The 21646-nt window shown below is 45.7% G+C and overlaps 1 protein-coding gene across 1 annotated transcript in view; it reads left to right on the forward strand.

Annotated features, from left to right (window-relative positions):
* The window catches only part of LOC145393437 (cyclin-dependent kinase 9-like), a 398106-nt gene that overhangs the window by 277082 nt on the left and 99378 nt on the right, over positions 1–21646 (forward strand). The window contains exon 7 of the mRNA XM_080267535.1: positions 17865–18003. Within this exon, the coding sequence (XP_080123661.1) occupies positions 17865–18003 (139 nt within the window). The remainder of the gene's footprint in view (positions 1–17864; positions 18004–21646) is intronic.

Here is a 21646-nt window from a genome sequence, read left to right on the forward strand (position 1 = left end):
TTCTTGCAGCTAAAGTCAGCGTTAATAAGGAAACTACTTCTAATATGGCTGAATCCTCGCCTGGTTGTCTTGAATCAAGTCTGACCTCCTCAAAACGTCATCGTGACTCAACAGACTCCTTGAATACTGATCATTCGTCTAGCAAAATTTCAGTTGTAGAATCATCCTCTTCTGCTCTCGGTCCTTCAGTACAAGAGCCCTCTAGACTCAGTTCAGAGTCTGAGAGGGCACCCGAGGTGCCAGCCCAGTTTGGCACCTCCTACCCAGGGTGTCGGATGTTTCACTTCCGGTGGCCTCTGGAGACCTGCCCCCACCAGATCATGATGCACCTCCTCAGTTGCCTGCATTACTACCCTCTCACTCTGCTGCGACAGGGTCTGGATCCTTAGATCCTAAGAGGGCTCACTCGCTTGCTGCTGGGGAGTCTGGCAAGACGGACTGTAGCTGATGGTCCGTGTGTGAACCAGTCCCTGCCCGGGAAGGATGTCCGGCGGACCCTTGGTGCTTCAGATCGGAGTCTTGCTCTGCCACCTTCACAGGGGTCTGACCCTGTGCAATCCATTTCCACATCTAGGACTTCTGGTGTTTCCACTAGTCGCCCTACCCCACCAAAGGCACCATCCAAGCCACCTTCCAGACTGGCTGGTGTTCCACCTCAAGAGTATAATGACACCTTCAATCAAAGCCCGGCACAGTGGTACCAAGCAGCCCACTTCAAAGAGCAGTATTAAGCAGCAACATGCCTCCAGTGGCTTGTCAGGATGAGGGCTGTCTCGCCCCTTATCCTAATTGTTCCTTCACCATGGGTACTATGACATACTCGAACACCATCCTACAGTGGAATTGTCGCGGGCTACGTAGTAATTGGGAGGAGTTCGGACCCTCCTGATTGCCTCTCCATTGTGTGTGTGTCTCCAAGAAACCCTTGTGGGTTTTGCCACTCCCCATGCACCTCCTGGGTACAGTGTGTTTTACTCTGCTCTGGTCCAGGGCCCAGTTGGTGGTACTGCCGTCTTGGTGAGGGTTTAATGTCCCTCATCAACAGGTTCACTTCCAGTCTGATCTCCAGTGTGTTGCTGTGCTGTTGTATGCCCTCCGCTGGTATACTGTCTGTTGCATTTATTTACTGCCCAGCGCAGTAGTTAGTAAAGCAGACCTTGAAGACCTCCTCAGACAATTACCTAAGCCCTTTCTTCTCCTGGGGGACTTTAACGGTCGCCACCCTTTGTGGGGTGACTGTCTAATTAACCAACGTGGGCGTTTGTTGGCATCCTTATTGGAGGACGAGGATCTCTTCCTGCTGAACACCGGCGAGTTTACGCATTTTCATCCTCAGACGAATACATTTACCGCAATTGACCTCTCTGTCTGTTCTCCTGACTGCCTCCGGGATTTCACCTGGGAGGTTCTGAGGGATCTGCATGGGAGTGATCACTTTCCTATCCTCCTTACTGCAGCAATATCTAGTCCTTGTTCCCGTCTCCCGAGGTGGAGGTTAGATAAGGCTGGCTGGTCCCTTTTTTCTTCCTTGACTTCTATTGGTGTTTCCATAAAAGACTTTCCACATCTAGATGAAGCTGTTTCATTCTTTATGTCTATTACCCATTCTGCTGCCCTCCACGCTGTTGCAAGAACCTCTGGCACATATAACTATAGCCCTGTCCCATGGTGGAATGAGGATTGTAGTATTGCTGTACGTGCCAAAAAGACAGCATTTTCACATTATCGTCGATACAAAACAGAGCATTATCTTGTCGAATTCAGGAGGGCACGTGCTAGGGCACGCCAGGTCCTCAAATAAGCCCGACGAGACTCTTGGATGGCTTATGTGTCTTCCTTAAACTCTAAGACACCAGTGTCTCAGGTGTGGAAGAGAGTACAAAAGATTTCAGGAAAATTCCCGCAAGGCAGGTCCCCTGTGCTGCTGTCAAATGGTGAGCATGTTGGTGACCCTTCGGCTGTGGCCGATATTTTTGCTTCTGTCTTTGCAGCGGTCAGCCGTAGAGATGCTAGCACTCCAGTTTTTGCCAGACACAGGGACGTAGAAGAGGCTAGGGTATTGAACTTCCATTCCGGGAGGGGGGAGTCTTACAACCTCCCTTTCTCTTCCCATGAACTCCAATCTGCTCTTTCCCTTTGTCATGACACCTCACCAGGGTCTGATGATATTCCCTATGCAATGCTTCAGCACCTGGGTGATGATGCACTGTCTTTTCTCCTCAAGCTTTTTAATAGAATCTGGAGAGACTCTTCTCTTCCTACCTCTTGGCGCAAAGCTGTTGTCCTGCCATTCCAGAAGCCAGGGAAGACAGGATCCAGTCCTCTAGAATATCAACCAATTGCCCTTACATCATGCTTGTGTAAACTGTTTGAGAAGATGGTCAATTCACACTTAATGTATTTCCTCGAAAGGAATGACTGTCTCGATGTCAGTCTAGTTTTCGCAATTATCGTTCGACGACAGATGCTCTTGTCCGCCTAGAAGCTGCAGTATGTGATGCTTTTGCCAGGAAACAGCATCTGGTGTGCGTTTTCTTTGACTTAGAAAAGGCATATGATACTACATGGCAGTTTGGTATCATCAAGCAGCTTCACTCTTTAGGTTTACGTGGTAGGCTACCCCTATTTATATTAGACTTTCTGCGTGATCGTTCATTCAGGCTTCGAATTGGTGACACTCTGTCTCCTTCGTACCCTCAGGAAGAAGGCATGCCTCAAGGAAGTGTTCTTAGCACGACCCTTTTTGCTATAGCATTAGATGGTATTCTGTCCTCTATTCCAGAGAGGGTGTCTGCCTCACTGTATGTCGATGATCTAGCTATATGGTATGCTGCCTCCCGGATGCCCGTGGCTGAACGTCGCATGCAGCTTACTCTAGACCGCGTATCTCATTGGGCCACAATGCATGGCTTCCGTTTCTCCCCAGCAAAAACAATGGCCTTGCATTTCTCCCGCTTGAGAGGTGTCCACCCCAACCCCACTCTCAAGTTACATGGCCACAGGGTACGATGTGTGGATGAAGCAAGGTTTCTCGGTCTTGTTTTCGACAGACGACTGACGTGGGTTCCCCATATCCATGCATTATGTTTATCCTGCCACCGTGCCCTGTCTCTCCTACGGACTCTGTCTCACCTGTCTTGGGGCTCTGATAAAGTCACCCTGCTCTACCTTTACCGTGCCTTGGTTCGGAGCAAATTGGACTATGGGTGTGAGGTATACTCTTCTGCTACTGAGGCACGGCTGCAGCCTCTTAGTTCAGTCCATCATGCTGGGATCCGTCTATCAACTGGAGCTTTCCGGTCTTCCCCAAGTCCTAGTCTATTAGTAGACGCGAATGAACCGCCACTGGATCTGTCGCCAGTCCTTACTGGTGCAGTGTTGGCACCGCCTTCATCGTCTACCTTCCTCGCTAAGTTTTATGGTTGTCTCTGAGGTCGCTCTTTTCCCCTTTTATAACACCCACCCTCGCTATCTACAACCGTTTCGGTACAGAGTGAGGGCTGCCATGGAGGAGTTAGGTGTTCAGCCTTTTCCTGTTTGCCCTGTGCGTGTTCCCCGAGTGTCTCCCTGGCTTCTCCCAGAAGTACGGCCATGTGATAACTTCCCTGAGAGGAAGGCCTCTCTTTCCATACAGGTAGCTCTGTCTTATTTTTTAGAACACGCATCTGCCCACAGTGGTCCAATCCCTGTATATACCGATGGTTCCAAGTCCCACGTTGGAACAGGCTTTGGTGTGGTTTTCTGTGATTTTAGCCATGGTGGGAGTCTTCCTTCTTCTGCCTCAGTTTTTACTGCTGAATTTACAGCTATTTTAGTTGCAGTTGAGTTGATTTTTAGTTTCCCCCCTGCTTCTTTTACCATTTTTAGTGACTCAGCCAGTGCCTTGCAAGCTTTGTCTTGTGGCTTCTCATCACACCCTCTAGTCCTGTCTATCTTGGAGTGGCTGTTCTTATTACACAGACCTGGAGTGGTGGCGTCTTCGCCGTGGATCTACCTCTCAGAGGCTGTCGAAGAGAAGAGGAGGACAGCATGGGGGCCAAACCACCGCAAACCCCCCCAGCCCCTCACGGGGCTCGAGTACCTGGGAGTGGCTTTGGTCGCCCGGGCATGTACCACATCTCCCAATACAACACACACAGCAACACCGTTTTTTCTACACTGAGAAATGACTCCCCGGCTGTCATTTCTCGACGACTTCTTGTAGCCGGGGACATTGAGAGCAATCCAGGACCCACCAACAAATACATTTGTCCAACATGCTCAAAACCTATCACGTCGAGCCGACAGACAAAGGGTTCAGTTCAGTGCAACGCCTGCAAGAACTGGACCCATTACACCTGCACAATACTTGCATCCAAGAAACATTACACAAACACCTGGACCTGCTTCTTATGCTCCTTCCCCCCACCAACCAACCCCCCTTCCAATCCTACTCCTACTTCCTTCACACCTCCACAGCCAAACCCACCGACCCTTCCCACACCATTCAGTCCCCCAACTCCTCCCATTCCAACCCATCCTAATCCACCTCAACCCTAACCTCCATCACAACCTCCTCCTACCCCTTCCCCTCCACCCACACCACCTACCCCTCGTGCTGCAGCAGCCGACACACATCACACACACAACATAAACATCCTTCAGTTAAACATAGATGGCATAAACACTAAAATACATGAACTCACACATTTCATCAAACAACAGAACATACACATTGCCATCTTACAAGAAACAAAACTACACAGAGCACAGAGAACACCGACATTTCATAACTTCACCACCATTCGACAAGACTGGGCCGACGGTGGTGCCGGTGGACTCATCACTATGGTACACAAATCCATCAACTTTGCAGATACCAGTGCACACACAAAGTCACTTCTCCCCCCACATGACACCACAACAGAAATACAGTCAATTAATATATGCACTGGTAGCAAATTACGTATAACAATTGCTAACACATACATTCCCCCCCAATCGTCCCCCACAATACCACACAATTACTCTCCACAGATACACCACATCACTAACATACCCAGCATCATCCTGGGTGGTGATTTCAACGCCAAGTCGTCGGCCTGGCATGTCAACAACCCTGACACAGACAGAGGGCTGGTACTACAATCCCAGACAGATCATCTTTTCATACTAAACAGTCTAGAGCAACATACTCATATCCCACACCAAGCCCTCTTCCTCCCATCATCTCCAGACATCACCTTCTGCTCCCCAAACCTCGCTCCCACTACATCATGGAGAGTGGTCAAAACCCTAGGTTCTGATCACCTCCCAATCATCATCACTACCATAACCAGAATCACCCCAGCTGGCCACAAACACACATACACTAATTATAAGAGAGCCAACTGGGAGGCCTTTGTAACTGAAACAGAACAATATTTCGAAACACTAAACAGTACACCCATCACAGACATCAACACCGCTGTGCACACTTTCAATACAATCATACAAAACGCAGACAAAAGACACATCCCTAGAGGCAACAGAAAGAGACACAACCCCAACTTCACACCAGAAATCCAAGGCCTCATCAGACAACGGGACACACTGCGACACTCCCCAACACCCCATACACAAGACACCATACAGCAAATACAAGAACTCAACACTCAAATAACCAATAAAATATCAGAACAGCAAACACTAAACTGGAAAAATTACCTCCAAACACTTGACCACAAAACAAACATCAGCAAACTCTACAAAACACTAAACAGCATCACACTTTCCAACAGCAACACCACACAATCACACGCTGCCATCACAACAACAGACACCATACCCTCAAACAAACAACAAGCAAACACTCCCATCAATCACTTTTCACAAGTCAGCCATCTAACCCCCCATCGGGAAGACTGACGTATCATCAGACGTAAGAGACAGTTCCCCACAGACCCACACTACGCACCTTTCACTTACAACCAGACAAAGCACATCATTAACAACCTCAAGCACTCATCTGCCTGTGGACCAGACAACATAAGCAACATTCACCTTAAACACCTAGGACCACAAGGCATACAAGCACTCACCAACATATCAAACTACAGCTACTCACACAACATAATACCCAACATCTGGAAGCATGGCAATATCATCACTATCCCTAAACCCAACAAAGACCTCACGTTACCCTCCTCACATCGCCCCATCACAGTCCTCTGCACCCCCTCTAAAGTCACTGAACGACTGGTACTACAACTAGTCACACCTCACATTCCCCTAGCCCAGTCACAACATGGCTTTAGGCCACTACACACCACAAACACCCTTCTTACAGACCTTACATAGAGAGTTTTCGATGGCATGAATTCAGTTAGGCCACCACACAGAACACTCCTAGTCACACTAGACATTTGCAAAGCTTTTGATGCCATCCCGTGCCACAACCTCACAAACAAAATACTCAACACAAACATGCACAATAACACAAAAGATGGCTGGCAAACTACTTAGCAGGCAGATGTGCACACGTAACATTTGCCGGTCAGTCTTCTAACATCAGAAACTTCGCAAACGGCGTCCCCCAAGGATCTGTTTTATCCCCCTTCACTCTTTAATCTATACATGCACGACGTACCCACACCCCACACACCACAGATACACATAGCTTCCTATGCAGATGATATAATACAGTAATCACTCTAATATCCGGACGCCCAATAACCGAACATCCCCACTAACCGAACCTTATCGTCCTGGGATCAAACATTCCCAAAATGGTCCGGGGGGGGGGATCGATTTTTTTTTTTTTTTTTTTTTTTTTTTTGCCGTCTGTAATTTGAACTTGCCATGTGCGCCACGTGAGAGCATTGTTTTGGTTCGTCATTCCTCCGACGTCCGATAGAGCGCCGCTGCATCCTCCCCACTTCCCGCCTGTCTCTCACCGCGACTGGACCTACGCTCTTCGCCATGGCTGCCCACGTGCTCGCTTTTGTGGTGGTGCCATACTTGCTGCAAGGCCTCCTGCTGCTCTCTGCCCTCCTCTTAGTGTGTGTGATGATGGCCCCGCCTCCTGAGAAAAGGAAGACAGTGGTGCTGACTCTGGAGAAGAAACGGGAGATATTAGAGAAAGTTGATGCGGGTTGGTCTTCTTCACGCATTCTCCGCGAGTTCAACCAGGCCCGGTCGACTTTGTTCGATATCAAGCATTCCCGAGACAAACTCATGCAGTACACGGCTGACTTCTCGTCGAGAAGCAAACACAACGTGGAGAGGAAGGTTATGTTTACCCCCAAGTATGCAGAAATCGACTGCTTCACGTTGATTTGGTATCGACAGCAACGTGCAGCTGGTGTGATGGTACGTGGAACGGAGCTGAAGGCTGCTGCTGAGAAGTTTGCAAGGCTTCACGACGCCCTAGACTTCAAGGCATCCGAGGGTTGGCTCTTCGCGTTCAAGTTGCGACATGGCCTTACTAACCGTAAAGCACATGGCGAAGCATTGGACGCTAACGAGGATGGAGTGGACGAGTTTCGGCACAAGGTGAAAGGCTTGATCGACAGGGAGGGTCTCACTCTCGGTCAAGTCTATAACGCTGACGAAACTGGCCTATTCTATCGCTCGGTGCCAACGAACACTCTAGCCGATGAGACGGAGAAGCGTGTACCTGGCCACAAGCTTTCTAAGGAACGGATATCTGCTTTGTGTTGTGCCAATGCTAACGGCATGCACCGGCTTAAGCCCGTTATTGTTGGCCGTGCAAAGCAGCCTCGGTGCCTTCGTGGGGTGATGGATGTCCTTCCTGTCATATGGTACCATTCTTTGAAAGCATGGTTCACAGCTGTGATTTTCAAAGACTGGTTTCACCGTCACTTCGTCAAGGAGGTCATCCAGTACCAGACGAAGACACTGGGAATTCCTCGCGACCAGGTAAAGGCTCTCCTCCTCGACAATGCACCTGCCCACCCGTGTGACAAGGACTTGGTTGCTGAGAATGGCCGTATTAGGTGCATGTTTCTGCCACCTAATACGACTGCTCTCATTCAACCCATGGACCAAGGAGTGATCGTGGCAACAAAGCGCCTGTACCGTCGGAAGTTCCTGGACGAGGTGATGGTTGTTCTCGAGGACGAGGACGAGCGCAGGGAAGGACGTGACACTCGAGGCAAGCGGACTTTGGAAAACCTTCACCGCTACAGCATCAAGTTTGCGCTGTACGACTGGGCTAGTGCATGGAAGGAAGTCCCTGTGAAAACTCTTGAAAATGGTTGGTCTCGTCTGCTTCTCGGAACAGATGTGGAGTACGATTTCCTAGGGTTTGACGTGGATGACTTCCATGCACGGCTACGTACGCACGGCGACGATGTTGATGTGGACGATGTTCGTGAGTGGTTGGACGACGACGAGGGCGATCCTGGGTATCAGACGTTGTCTGATATCAAGATCGCGTCTTCGGTTGCTGGTGTCAGTCTCGAACTTGAAGATTCCGACGACGAAGGCGATGATGATGCGGACTCCTCTCAGCAGGACACTACTCCAGCCATCCCCAAGCTGAGCGCACTCCGGGAACATCTAGAGTTCGTCCTAGACTACCTGGAACACCCGGACTGCGACAGGGAGATGGAGCCCTTGGGACTCGTGGAGGAAGTGCGTGCTTTCCGGCAGCGCATCATCAATCGCCAGAATCGTCGGTCCTTGCGTCAGTCAACGATTGACAGTTTTTTCAGGCCCGTGACCCCCGCTGTGCCAAGCCCTGGTTCCCCTCCGTTGCCTCCCCAAGACAGGCCCTCATGCTCCGAGCCACAGCCCAGCACATCAGCTACAGTGGAGTCATTTCTCGATGTGAGTTTGCGGCTATCTTCAGAGTCTTCTGTAGTCGGTACGCCATCACCATGACCCACCGATGCACCCCTTGGTCGCCTGCCAGTGATACTCTCGGACTCTGACAGCGAATAAACAGCAAGAACTTCTCCACTAGACCACACGGGAATTTTGAGTGTTGTGCAGTGAAAAAAACGGTGTGTTGTGTTAAGGTTTTCGAAATGAGAGAAAAGATTCAGTAGAAAAGAAATTTAACGTAACTAACCTTCTTTGTTTTGGCTTTGGAAAATAAAAAAATCTTGGGAAAAGTTAATGTGCAACACTTAAATTTAATGGAACATTATTTGGACTAAAGTGAACACTGTGAAGAGAACGGACTTCTGTGTGTTATTGACTAAGTTCAGTGCAAGACTTCAGGAAGAGTGTACTGCAAGTGCTTCAGGAATTCGTTCTTACTGTCAGAGTCCGAGAGGAGGCGGTTATTCATCGAGGTGGCCAGGGACTTGCTGTAAGTAGCCAGAATGTTTCATATTGTACTATTTTCCATACTATACTTAACCAGAATGTTTCATATTGTACTTTTTTCCATACTATACTTACCAGAATGTGTCATACTGTACTTTTTTCCATACTATACTTACCTCATGCATGTGCAGTAGGAATGTGTTTTTCAGAGTTAGGTTCAGTTAGAGTCCATAAGTACCAGAATGTTTATTAATGTATGAACATACTTCTAAACCCACATTTTATGTTTCTTTTGCATTTATTTCAGTCATTTATGTGCCTTATTGGTGTAATTTGGGTGTTAAATAGGTGCTATGCATGTCCGGAGGGAGTAGTATAGGTGTTTCTCTGAGTTAGGGTCCATAAGTACAAGTCCATAAGCTGGGGCCCAATATCCGGACGAAACCAATATCCGAACCTACTGATGGCTCTATTGATCCGGATATTGGAGGGGTTGCCGTACTTACATGTACGCACCAAAACGCAAACACAGCTGCACACATCATTCAACTTACCTCAACACACTACACGAATGGTTCACCACAATCAGGCTCAAAATAGCCCCAGCCAAATCTACAGTGACTCTTCTCACAAACTGGACAGCAGAACACAGTCACATCCCACACCTCACCATAAACAACACTTCCCTACCACACACAAACACACACCCAAAATCCTTGGTGTAACATACAGTACATCAATGTCATTTAAACAACACATCACAAACATTAATAATAAAATAACACCAAGACTCAGTGCTTTGAGGTCACTTGCCCATACAACATTCAGACACAACAAAAAAGCCACCACCACAGTATACAAACAATACATACATTCAGTGATGAATTATGCAAGCCCTGCCTGGGCTTCTAACCTGACCAAAACACACTACAACACTCTACAGACCATACAGAACAATGCCCTAAAAATAATCACAGGCTGCATAGCTACTACACCCACAGACCACCTACATCAAGAAACCAAAGTCCTTGAAGTCAAGGATCACCTAGACATGAGAGGCACCCAGTTTCTTGCTGCAGCCTCCACAAACCCACAACATCCACTACAGTACATGGCAGCACATCCACCCACACCAAGGAACATCAAAACAACACCCAGCACATGATACCATACACAAATACTGTCATCTCTCCCCCCTCGCCCACCTCAGACCAGCTTCCAGAAGCATATCCACACTCAGATCACTCGCCGCTCCATTCAGTCACTTAAAGACAACACACAGCTGCATGCACGGCCTCCTGACATCCACCTTTCTGAATCCTATCTTCCTCTTGAGGACAGGGTCCACCTGGCCAGGCTGAGATGTGGGCACCATCCAGCCCTCTTAAGCTACCAGAAGAGGCTGGATGACTTTGTCGCTGATGCCTGTCCGGGATGCAACACAGCACCCCATACTATTAAGCACATTATGGAAGACTGCATTGCACACAATCACCTACGCCAACAACACAACATACACTCTTTGAGAGCTCTGTGGGAAAGCCTGGTCTCGGCCATGGCCATCCTAAGGGACTCGGGGCTGTTCGGCCAGACTTCCTAGGGAACAACTACTACTACTACACAGGCGCGGATTTTCTGTACAGATATGTTGGGGTCCTTGTTCATGTGGGGGTCGTAGGCAATGAGCGTGCTGACTCTGTGGTGAGAGCCGCTGCCTCTCGCCCTTCCTCTCTCCATTACTGTGTCCCATCTGAGGATTTATGTACAAGCACTATAGAAGCTGTCCGTCTCTGTTGGCAGAGAAGATGAGATGCAATAGGGGCGAACAAACTCCACAGCATTCGTCAGAACCTGGGCAATGGAGGGTATGTGGGACTATCCCGACAGTGGGAAACAGCTTTGGCCCGTCTTCGGATTGGCCACACTAGGCTGACTCATGATTTTTTAATGGAGAAGGCACCCCCTCCCTATTGTGATGACTGTCTTGGTTCCTTTGACTGTGCAGCATCTTCTTTTGGAATGCCCAAGTCTTGAGGACCTTTGTCGGCAGTACCTTTCCGGGTGCCGAGCTGACAGCGGACCTTATCTTCTCTTCTCAGTTCTTGGGGAAGAGGCTTGTGCTATGGGAGGAGGCACCTTCTCCTTTTGTGTTAAGTTCTGGCCTTCTCCACAAACTGTAGGACTTTACCATATTTTAGTTTGTGTTTTATACTGTTCTCGTTTAACCTCAATCTTTCCACCACATTTTAGTTTTGGTTGTTTCATTGATTTTGTCATTTTGTTTTATGCATCATTTTATTTATTTAATTTTTGACTTCCTTTTAATGGTTGTGTTCGGTGGCATATGACCTCTGCTGTTGCGCCGCCATGTCACATTTTCATTTATTCATTCATTCACTGAAATATCTGTGTCCTATTGGAAAAAGTGATCATGTGGTCATTGTGTTCCAGATGATAACAGGGAACGCGGAGCCAAGAGACGAGCTTTATAGGCAGGGAAGATACAAATTTGGGAAAGCAAACTTTACAGGATTGAGAAAATTTTTTGAAAATGCAGATTGGAGAAAATTCAGAGATACAAGAGAGATACAGAGGAAGTGGGATATTTTTCTAGACTTTTATAATTTGGAAGTGGAAAAATTTGTGCCAAGAGTAAGCGGGAAAGAAAACAGGAAAAAAGAATGGTTTAATAGAAGGTGTATTATAGCAAAGAAAGAGAGAGACACGGCATGAAACAGTTGGAGAAAGAGAAGTAACAACAAACCAAAGGAAGAATATAAAAGAACTAGAAATGAATACACAAGAATAAGTAGAGAGGAAGAAAGGAATTTTGAAAAAGGTATAATAGACAAATGTAAAGATGAACCCAAACTGTTTTATAGGTTTGTCAATTGCAAATTGAAACAAAAGGAAGGAATCACCAAACTGAAAGTAGAAGGAGAGGTCTATAAAGATGCAGCAATGCATGCAGAAATAATGAACAAATGTTTCCAATTAGTTTTCATTAATGAAAAGGAGTTTGTGGAAGGAGAGGGAGTGACTAGAAATGTAATGATAAAATATATAAAAGTGGAAGTACTGGAAGTATATAAATTACTGGAAACTCAAGATGTAAGGAAAGCCCCAGAACCAGATGGAATCTCTAATTGGGTACTGAAGGAATGCAGCGAACAACTGGCGGATAAGATTCACAGTTTAATTGTGTGTTCTCTGGAAGAGGGGAAAGTGCCTCAAGAATGAAAGAAGGCAAATGTGGTACCAATTTATAAGGGAGGAAACAGGGAAGAACCCCTGAATTATAGACCAGTGTCTCTTACCAGCATGGTCGCAAAATTATGTGAGAGAACTCCGAAAGATAGATGGGTAAAATATCTGGAAGACATGAATATTTTGGCTGATAGTCAGTTTGGATTCAGAAGTGGAAGGTCATGTGTTTCCAACTTGTTGAGTTTTTAACCAAGAGCGATTGACGTGCTTCAGGAGAGAGAGATGGTTGGATAGATTGTGTGTATTTCGATTTGGAGAAGGCCTTCAACAAGGTACCCCATAAGAGACTAATGTGGAAACTAGAGCATATAGGAGGACTGAAGGGGATCCTCCTGGAATGGATGAGAGACTTTTTGAGAGACAGACAAATGAGGACAGTAATTAAGGATAGGATGTCTGGATGGAGGGAAGTAACAAGTGGAGTCCCCTAGGGCTCGGTGTTGGCCCCAGTAATGTTCCTGATTTACATAAATGATATGGTAGATGGAGTGAACTGTTATGCAAGTCTGTTTGCTGATGATGCAAAGATCTTGAGGAAGGTAGAGGTTGAGGAGGATTGTAAAATGCTGCAGGAGGATCTGGATAGGATACACGAATGGAGCCAGATGTGGGAAATGAAAATCAGTGCAAAAAAATGTTAAATTTTGGAAATGGGAAAAAGTTCCCAGAGGCCATCACAGAATTATTTGATGGGTAATGGACCAGTCACAAAAGCTAGAGAAGAGAAAGATTTGGGAGTGCTGGTCCAGGACAGTTTGTCACCAGAAAAACACATTAACAACACAGTTAGTGAGACGTATAAACCCCTGACCAGTATAAGAGTAGCTTTTCATTATATGGATGAGGAGATGATGAAGAAATTGATAGTGGCCATGGTTCACCCTAAGTTAGAGTATGCAGCAGCAGTGTGGTCCCCACACAAAAAGAAAGATATAAACAGGATTGAGAGAATACAAAGAACAGCAACCAAGATGGTCCCCAGTCGGGCAGAGCTGTCGTACAGAGAGAGAGGCTGGAAAAGCTGGATTTGCCTACCTTAGAAGAAAGGAGAAAGAGAGGCAACATGTTTGCAGTGTTCAGGACCATGATGAGAGTAGATAAAATTGACAAAGAAGATCTTTTTTTATGGGATAAGAGAGTAACAAGAGGACACGGAATGAAATTGAAGAAGCCAAGCTGCTTGAAAGATATCAAGAAGTATAGTTTTCCTTATAGATGTATAGACCTGTGGAATAGCCTGGACAAAGAGATTATCCAGTCTAAAAACTTAAACAAAGCTGAATTTGACTTATTGAGAAACAGAGACGGGACCCCACGAGCGTAGCTCATTTCCTGTATATCACAAGTAGGTAAATACAATTAGGTAAATACACACACACACACACACACACACACACACACACACACACACACACACACACACACACACACACACACACACACACACTGATCCCTTGGTTATTGCTCATAAATGGCTTGGTTATCATATATGAATGTTACTGAACATGGCATATGACTGCAGAATTGCACAATAACAAATATACAACCAGTGTAATTTATCCTAATTGGTACCAGGCACCCCGAGTGCAAGCTTAATTTTTTCCTTTCGTGGTAATTTAGGCCCACGAAATACATACATGCTGTTTTGTTGAGTACTAGAAACACACATAGGCATGGTTAGGTTATAAGCAAGTGATGAAAAGGGCACAATAAGGAAGAAACACAAACCACAGAGACTTGAGGAGTAGACTGTAGCACAAGTCGAGCAGGGCAGTACTCCCAAGGTGGATGAAAAGCTGATGACAGGGAGAGCCGGAGCTCCCGTTTCATCAGCCCTCGGGACTAGTTCCTGACCATCCCCCTTTGCTGAACTTTTTCAGTGTTTCAGTAACACAGAGAGTAGGCCAGCATGCTCTCCAATACAAGTTTCTCTAGCTGTCAGCACCAGTCTACATTCACAGTACACACTGCACTTCCTTTTCAAAAAAAAAAAAAAAAAAAAAAAAAAAAAAAAAAAAAAAAACTAGGCCTAAGAGTCCATGGGGGGGGGGGGCATAAATGCTCCCATCAGCCCCCTTTCCCAGAGACGACTCAAGGAGATCCTTGGAACCACTGTCTGATTCACTTCATTTCTACAATATTTGCGGCCTTTCCTCGAACTTTCTCTTTGTCAGCACCACCTCTCCTCCTCTAAACCTCACCTTCTCATTCTGACAGAGACTCAGCTGTCTGAGGCAACTAACAGCAAACCCTTTTCTGCTTCCTCCTACTTTCTCTATACTCATTTCAAAGCCAAAGGTGGCTGTTGTGTACTGTACAGTATATGTATGCAACGACTTATCTTGCTCTCGTGTTCCTGAACTTGATTCTTTTGAATTCGCTACTCTCTGGCTTCGGCTTTCCTGTCATTCACTGACTGAATATATCTGCGCTGTTTACTTATCCTCTATTTCTGTTGACTATGAAAAATTCTTCGACTATCTTACTTCAATGATGGAACGCATTCTATCCATTTATCCTTTCTCTGAAATCTCCATTCTAGGAGACTTCAGTGTTCACCACCACCTTTGGCTCTCCTCTTCTCTTACTGATCCACCTGGTGAACAAGCCTACATCTTTTCTATCTTTAATGACCTAGAGCAGCTTGTACAGCACCTTACCCATATCCCTGACTACCTTAGAGAGAGCTTCAGCATACCTGACCTCTTCCTTACAACTAATCCTTCTGCTTATTCTGTTAATCTTTCCTCTCCATTGGGCTTCTCTGATCACAACCTTATTACCTTGACCTTTCCTATCGCTTTGGTGCGGCCTATGGACTCTCCAAAGAAACGTTGTCTGTGGCACTTTGGAACTGTGGATCGGGAGGCCCTCAGGTAGTACTACTTTGATTTTCCCTGGAATGATTATTGCTTCCATGGCCGAGAGCCATCTGAGTTTGCTTTGTGCATTACGGAGGTTATTCTCTCGGGCATGGAAGCATACATTCCCTTCTTGTATCCTTTGACTAATGCAAGAAAGCCTTGGTTTAATCATGCTTGTTCTAATGCTGTCCGCAACAAGAAGAGGGCCCATAAAAGGTAGCAGAGCCAACCCACCCCTGAATCACCTCTTGTTTATGTTTCTGCCCGGAATCGTGCTAAGGCTGTTCTTTGCTCTGCAAAAAATAATTTCATCCTTACTAAATGCTCTCAGCTCTCCAACTCGAATTTTTCCTGCTCCTTCTGGCACCTTGCATTTCTAACAACTTTACCTCATCATCCTTCCCCCCTCTTTACTACTCTGATGGCTCTGTAGCTATTTCTTCTACAGATGAAGCAGATCTCTTTGCTCAGACTTTCTCCTCCAGTTCCATCTTAGACGATTCCAGTGCTGTTCCTCCATCACTTCTACCCTCTGACTTCCTCATGGCTGACATTAAAATTTCTTCAGCTGATGCATTTCTGCCATCACTGACCTTAATTCTAACATGGCATATGGGCCTGATGGAGTCCCTCCTGTTGTCCTCAAGAGCTGTGCTTCTGTGCTTACACCCTGTCTAGGCAAACTCTTTCACCTTTGTCTTTCAACTTTACCTTTCCTTCTTGCTGGATGTGTGCTCTCATTCAGCCAGTCCCAAAGAAGGGTGACCATTCCCAACCCTCCAACTATCGTCCACTTGTTTTAACATCATGTGTCTCAAAAGTTTCCGAGTCTATTCTTAACAGAAATATTTAAAAGCATTTTTCCTATCACAAACTTCTTTCTGATTGTCAGTACGGGTTCTGTCAGGGACACTCCACTGCCGATCTTCTCACCTACCCTTCAGACTCCTGGTCGTCCTCCTTTCGGGATTTTGACGAAAGCTTTGCCATTGCACTTGACATCTCAAAGGTTTCTATCCTTTTGTCCATACGTTCATCTAGAGCTTCCTTTCTGGACATTCTGTAGCTGCTGTCTAGATCTATCAACAGTGGTGTTCCTCAGAGCTCTGTCCTATCACCAACTCTCTTCCTTATATTCATCAGTGACCTAAGCTGTACATCTAACCCTATCCACTCGTACGCTGATGATTCCACCCTTCACCTTTCCATTCAGTTTCTGCAATGACCATCTCAGCAGTTACTTCAGCAAGCAAAGGATGAGGCTATGGCGCACCTAATATCTGACTTGGCTCGTATCTGTGAGTGAGGTAAAAATAATCTTGTTGTTTTGAATGCATCAAAAACTCAGTTTTTACACCTATCAACCTGACACAGTCTTCCACAGTAGTACCCACTAATGTTTAATAATATCCAGCTGAATCCTGGATCATCCATGAACATGCTTGGGATTTCGTTCACTCGGGACTTATCTTGGAAAGATCATATTGCATCTCTTGTAAAATCTGCTTCCAAGAGATTGGGTGTGTTAATTTAACTCTTTACCTTCTTTACCCCTGCACAATTGTTGACTTTATACACGGGTTTTATTTGCTCCTGTGTGGAGTACAACTCTTGTGTGGGTAGGCTACCCACATACAGCTCTTCTCAATAGGGTGGAGTCAAAGGCTTTTTGTCTCATTAACTCTCCTCCTCCTCTTACTGGCTCCCTTCAACCTCTGTCTCTTTGGCACACTGTTGCATCTTTATCTCTTTTTTATTGCTGCTTCAATGGTCACTGCTCCTCTGAACTTTCTGCTTGCATCCCTCCACCTCTATGACAGGTGCATAGCACCCATCTAGCAAAAAACTCTTATCCCTTTTCTGTCCAACTCTCTAATACAAGAGTTAGCCGTTATTCCCAGTCCTTCATTTATGCAACAGGTCAGAACTGGAACTGTCCCCCTCTATCTGTATTTCCTACGTCCAGTAATCTCCAGTCTTTCAAATGCAGTGTGTCCAGGCATCTTAAGATGAATGAATCTAAATTTGGCTCATTTTTGAATTGTTTTTGCTTTTTTCTTGGAAGGAATGGTTTGCAGGCTCCTGGCCTTTGGTTCCTCCTTTCTTGCATTAAAAAAAAAAAAAAAAAAAAAAAAAAAAAAAAAAAAGGCAGTTCCATGGGCCAGGGCATCACTTTTGAATCCCTCAAAGCCATCAGACCTTTGGACACTGCATCATCATTGTCAGCAGAAACCACCCGAGGCATACGAGAACAATGGTTTTGAGTCAGAAAATTTGCTCTAACAGTAGTAATGTTGATTTTCATTTTGCAGTCATGATGAAAATCACCATTACCAAAGGATCTCTGTATGCAGTACATATTTGATGAGCCTTCTTGTTAGGTGTCTCAACTACTTCCAGAGGAATGTGGGTTTTTTGGCTGTGCATTTTTTTTTTTTTTCTCTTAGCCAGACTTGAGACTTCTTGTTAATTTTACAGGTATACAAATCGAGTAGTTACTTTGTGGTACCGGCCACCAGAGTTGCTGCTGGGCGAAAGAAACTATGGTCCTCCAGTCGACATGTGGGGTGCTGGCTGCATTATGGCTGAGATGTGGACTCGTACGCCGATATTACAGGTGGATATTTAGAGATACCTGCAATGTTAAGCATTCAGCATTTGTGTGGTTTCATCAGAGTTTAAGAGATGCAGATAAGCTTAGCTAAGTGATGGTCACAAGTGGAGAGTGAAAATGCTGTAGTTGTTCCCTTGCCCAAAAGTTGTTTTGATTGAAATGTGTCTGTTTGCTGTTGTAGGTAATATGTCTCGATGAATTGTATTTGAGATGCTAAGGCCAGAATAAGAACGTCTGGTGAGTCATGAACTGGGTGAGGTACGAGGCGCTATCCAAAAGTTCATAAAATTTGACAGCAGGGCTGAAGCCACTGGTCATTTGGTATGTGAATGCTAGGTGACACTGCACGCACCCTTTGTTTGTTAATGAGTCAAGTGGCATTGTGGAGGGTGTATGCATGTGTGTGTTTTTTTGTCATTCTTTTTGGGCCAGTTTTCACATATACTCTTCTCGTCAGTCTCTCACTCTCCATCCTCTCCACGTGGCCAAACCACCTCAGAGTGTTTATCCTAACACTTCCTATCACATCCACATCCACACCACAAGACTCCTTCACATCCTCATTTGTCAGTCTGTCTCTCCATATGACTCCATAGGCTGCTCTCAAATAACTCATTTAACTACAGTATTACTATGATTACTAAAATACAGTAGGCTTTCTAGTTAATGGAGAACATATTTTCAAAAATACTATTTCATTGGGAAGTGATGATTTTAAGGTTTATTAATTCACTGAAGTATGTGGGGGTGTGTGGTAGGTGGGGGCGTTAACCATCCACTCACTCGGCGTAGTGCTGCTCTCGGGTATCTTCCCTTTCCTCTCCTCCATCCTTCCTTCCTTCCTTCCATCCTCTTCTGTCTTTCCTTCATTCTTTCCTCTTCCTTCTGCCTGTGGGTGGTTCTACACAGAGTGACAAGCCAAATGGTTTCCTGTACACCAGGAAACCATTTACTACGCTGGGTGGTAACCATATAACCAAATTTTGGCGCCTGGTGGTTTAGTAAGTAATTTCGGCGCCCCAATTGGATTGAGCTGGTGAAGGTTTATATCCAAGGGGTGGTTGGAGTTTATTGCTCATGTAATGTCACTCAGGGATGAGTGAGGCTGGTCACTCTCATCTTAAATGTCAGGACTAACTTGCCTAGCCCCGGGCTTCTATGCTTCTTATGGGGCAGTGTAGGATTGGATGATAAATGATTGAATGAATTGCAAATTTTGTGATCTAAAACAAGTAGGATGTGAAAGAGCAATATGTGCATCAAGTTTTGTGTGAACTTGGGAAGAATGTGGCAGAAACTCATAAAATGTTAAAACAAGCATTTGATGACAATGCTTTGGGGGTTAGGCAAATCTAAGACTGGTTTAAGCGTTTTAAAAATGGACGAACGTTAACAGATGATGATGCATGTTCTGGCCATCTCCTATCCTGGGGGTAAGGGCATTTAAAGAATACGGTAATCCCTTTTGGACCTGGAAGCCCAAGACCTGGACACCCCAAGTCTCATACATCTTGGGCTTGGGTCCATTAGTCCGTCCCGGATTATTCTCTAAGATATCCAGACGTCTGGGACACCAAAAATGGCTGAAAAACGTCAAAATGCAAAAAAAAGCCGATATGTGTTCATCCCTACTCTAAATTTGCTGTGCAGTGACGAACAGCTGCGTTTTGGTGCGTAGTTCCTTTTACGTCCACTAGAGTGCCCCTTCATCCTCCCCATTTCCCCTCAAGCTACCATCGTGACTGCAAGCTCATCACCATGGCTGCCCATGTGCTCGTTTTTGTGAATAAACGGTGGACAACCTGCAATACCTCACCACTAGACCACATGGGAATTTACAGTGTTGTGCAGTGTCAAGAAATTAGAATTCAGAGTGCAAAGGATTAAGTGCAGAGTGTAACACTGGCATGTTGCAATTGGTGTGGCGCAAGTAAGAACAAAATGTGAAGTGTTAATTATAATTCACAGTGCAAAGGATTAAGTGCTGCGCAACGCTGGATTACTGTACATGCTTCAAGTGCACCTTCACCACTGTCAGAGCCATAGAGGCGGGTTAATCTTCGCGACGACCACGGACGTGTCATAAGTACCCTGCATACCGCTAAATATTTTCCATACTCCTAATTTCTCATTCTCTGGTTCCTTTTCATTTATTTTATGGTTTCTGTCCCTTATTTGTGTGAATAGGGTCTTAAATAGGTGCTGTACATGTCTGGTAGGGAGTTATTTAGGTGGCTTTCAAAGTTAGGTTGGGTTTGGGTCTATAAGTTCCTGTCCAGGGGCATTTTTCCCAAGTCCCGGACAAGACCAAGTCCCGGGCACTGCTTGGGCTCTGTTACATCGGATCTTGGAGGGATTACTGTACTCCTCCAGCAACCCTGCTTGTTGTCTGAGGTGACTAAAAGGGTTGGTGGTGGGTTAGTGCCTCACCCTGTAAAAAGAACTAACTAAACAAGCGAACAAAACGCCTCAGACCAGGATGGACCATACGTTGATGACCAAGGAACGGACAGAGGACACTCTAAGGATGGGAATGTGGGATGTGAGAGGAGTGAATGATGAAGTGAAAGAGAGATTGTTCAGGTGCATGAGGATGCAAGAGTGGATGTATGTGGATTGACTGAAACTAAATGAGAAGGTGAAAGGGTGAGAGAATGGGAGTATGTTTTAGGAATATATGCGGGAGTTAATGAGAATAAGAGGGCAAGAGAAGGAGTATGTCTGATGATAAAAGAAGTGGAGGGAGAATATAAGAGAGTATGGAACAGTGGGTACAAGGATTGTATGGGTGAGGATGAAAGTAGGTATACAAGCTTGGGCGACTGTACAGTATATGCGTGTACTCTGACAGAGGACTGAGTGGCAAGAGTGAAGGATGAGTTTTGGGCGAGTGTAGAAGCATGTATGGATAAGTTTGAGAGGAGTGAGAAAGTGTTTTTGATTGGAGACATGAATGGCAAAGTTGGGAATGTACGAGCAGATGGAGTAGTTTGTCGGTAGGGTGTATCAGCTGAAGTAGATGGGAATGGTAGTTCTTTGGTGGACATCTGTGCTAGTAAGGGGTTGGCAATAGCCAACACCTTCTTCCAGCATAGGATGGTCCACAGGTATACATGGAGAGTCGTGAGGAGGATTGATGATGAACTTGTCGAGCGAAAGGCAATGATAGATTATGTGTGTGTGGATGAGCGAATGAGAAAGTGTAGGATGCAAGAGTGTGGAGAGGGTGGGGAAATGGAATCTCAGACCATCACTTAGTGATGGCCAAGGTAAGGCTGCAAAGAAAATGGGTGAAGAGACGAAGGGGAAGACAGGAGGAAACAGCTTCTGTGAAAAGAGTGGAGATTTTGCAAGAGAGTGAGAAAATGGCAGAGTATAAGATCATAGTGGAAGAAAGATTGGGAAGGTATGAGTTAGAGCAGATGGAAGGGGTGGAAAAAGTATGAAAGATATTCATGGAAGAGATAGGCGCAGTGTTCGAGATGATTTGTGGAGTGAGGAGGAGATGCAGGAGTGTGCCAGGGACAGCATGGTGGAATGATGAGGTGAAATGAGCTGTGGAACAAAAGAAGGGGAGAAGATGAAAGAGAGAAGAGAGAGGTATTTGTGAGCAGGAGAAGGGAGGTGAAGAGATTAGTGAAGGGGA

Source organism: Coenobita brevimanus, chromosome 24 (assembly GCF_032717465.1).
Source record: "Coenobita brevimanus isolate Jiangsu-jjx chromosome 24, ASM3271746v2, whole genome shotgun sequence".
Taxonomy (NCBI): Eukaryota; Metazoa; Arthropoda; class Malacostraca; order Decapoda; family Coenobitidae; genus Coenobita; species Coenobita brevimanus.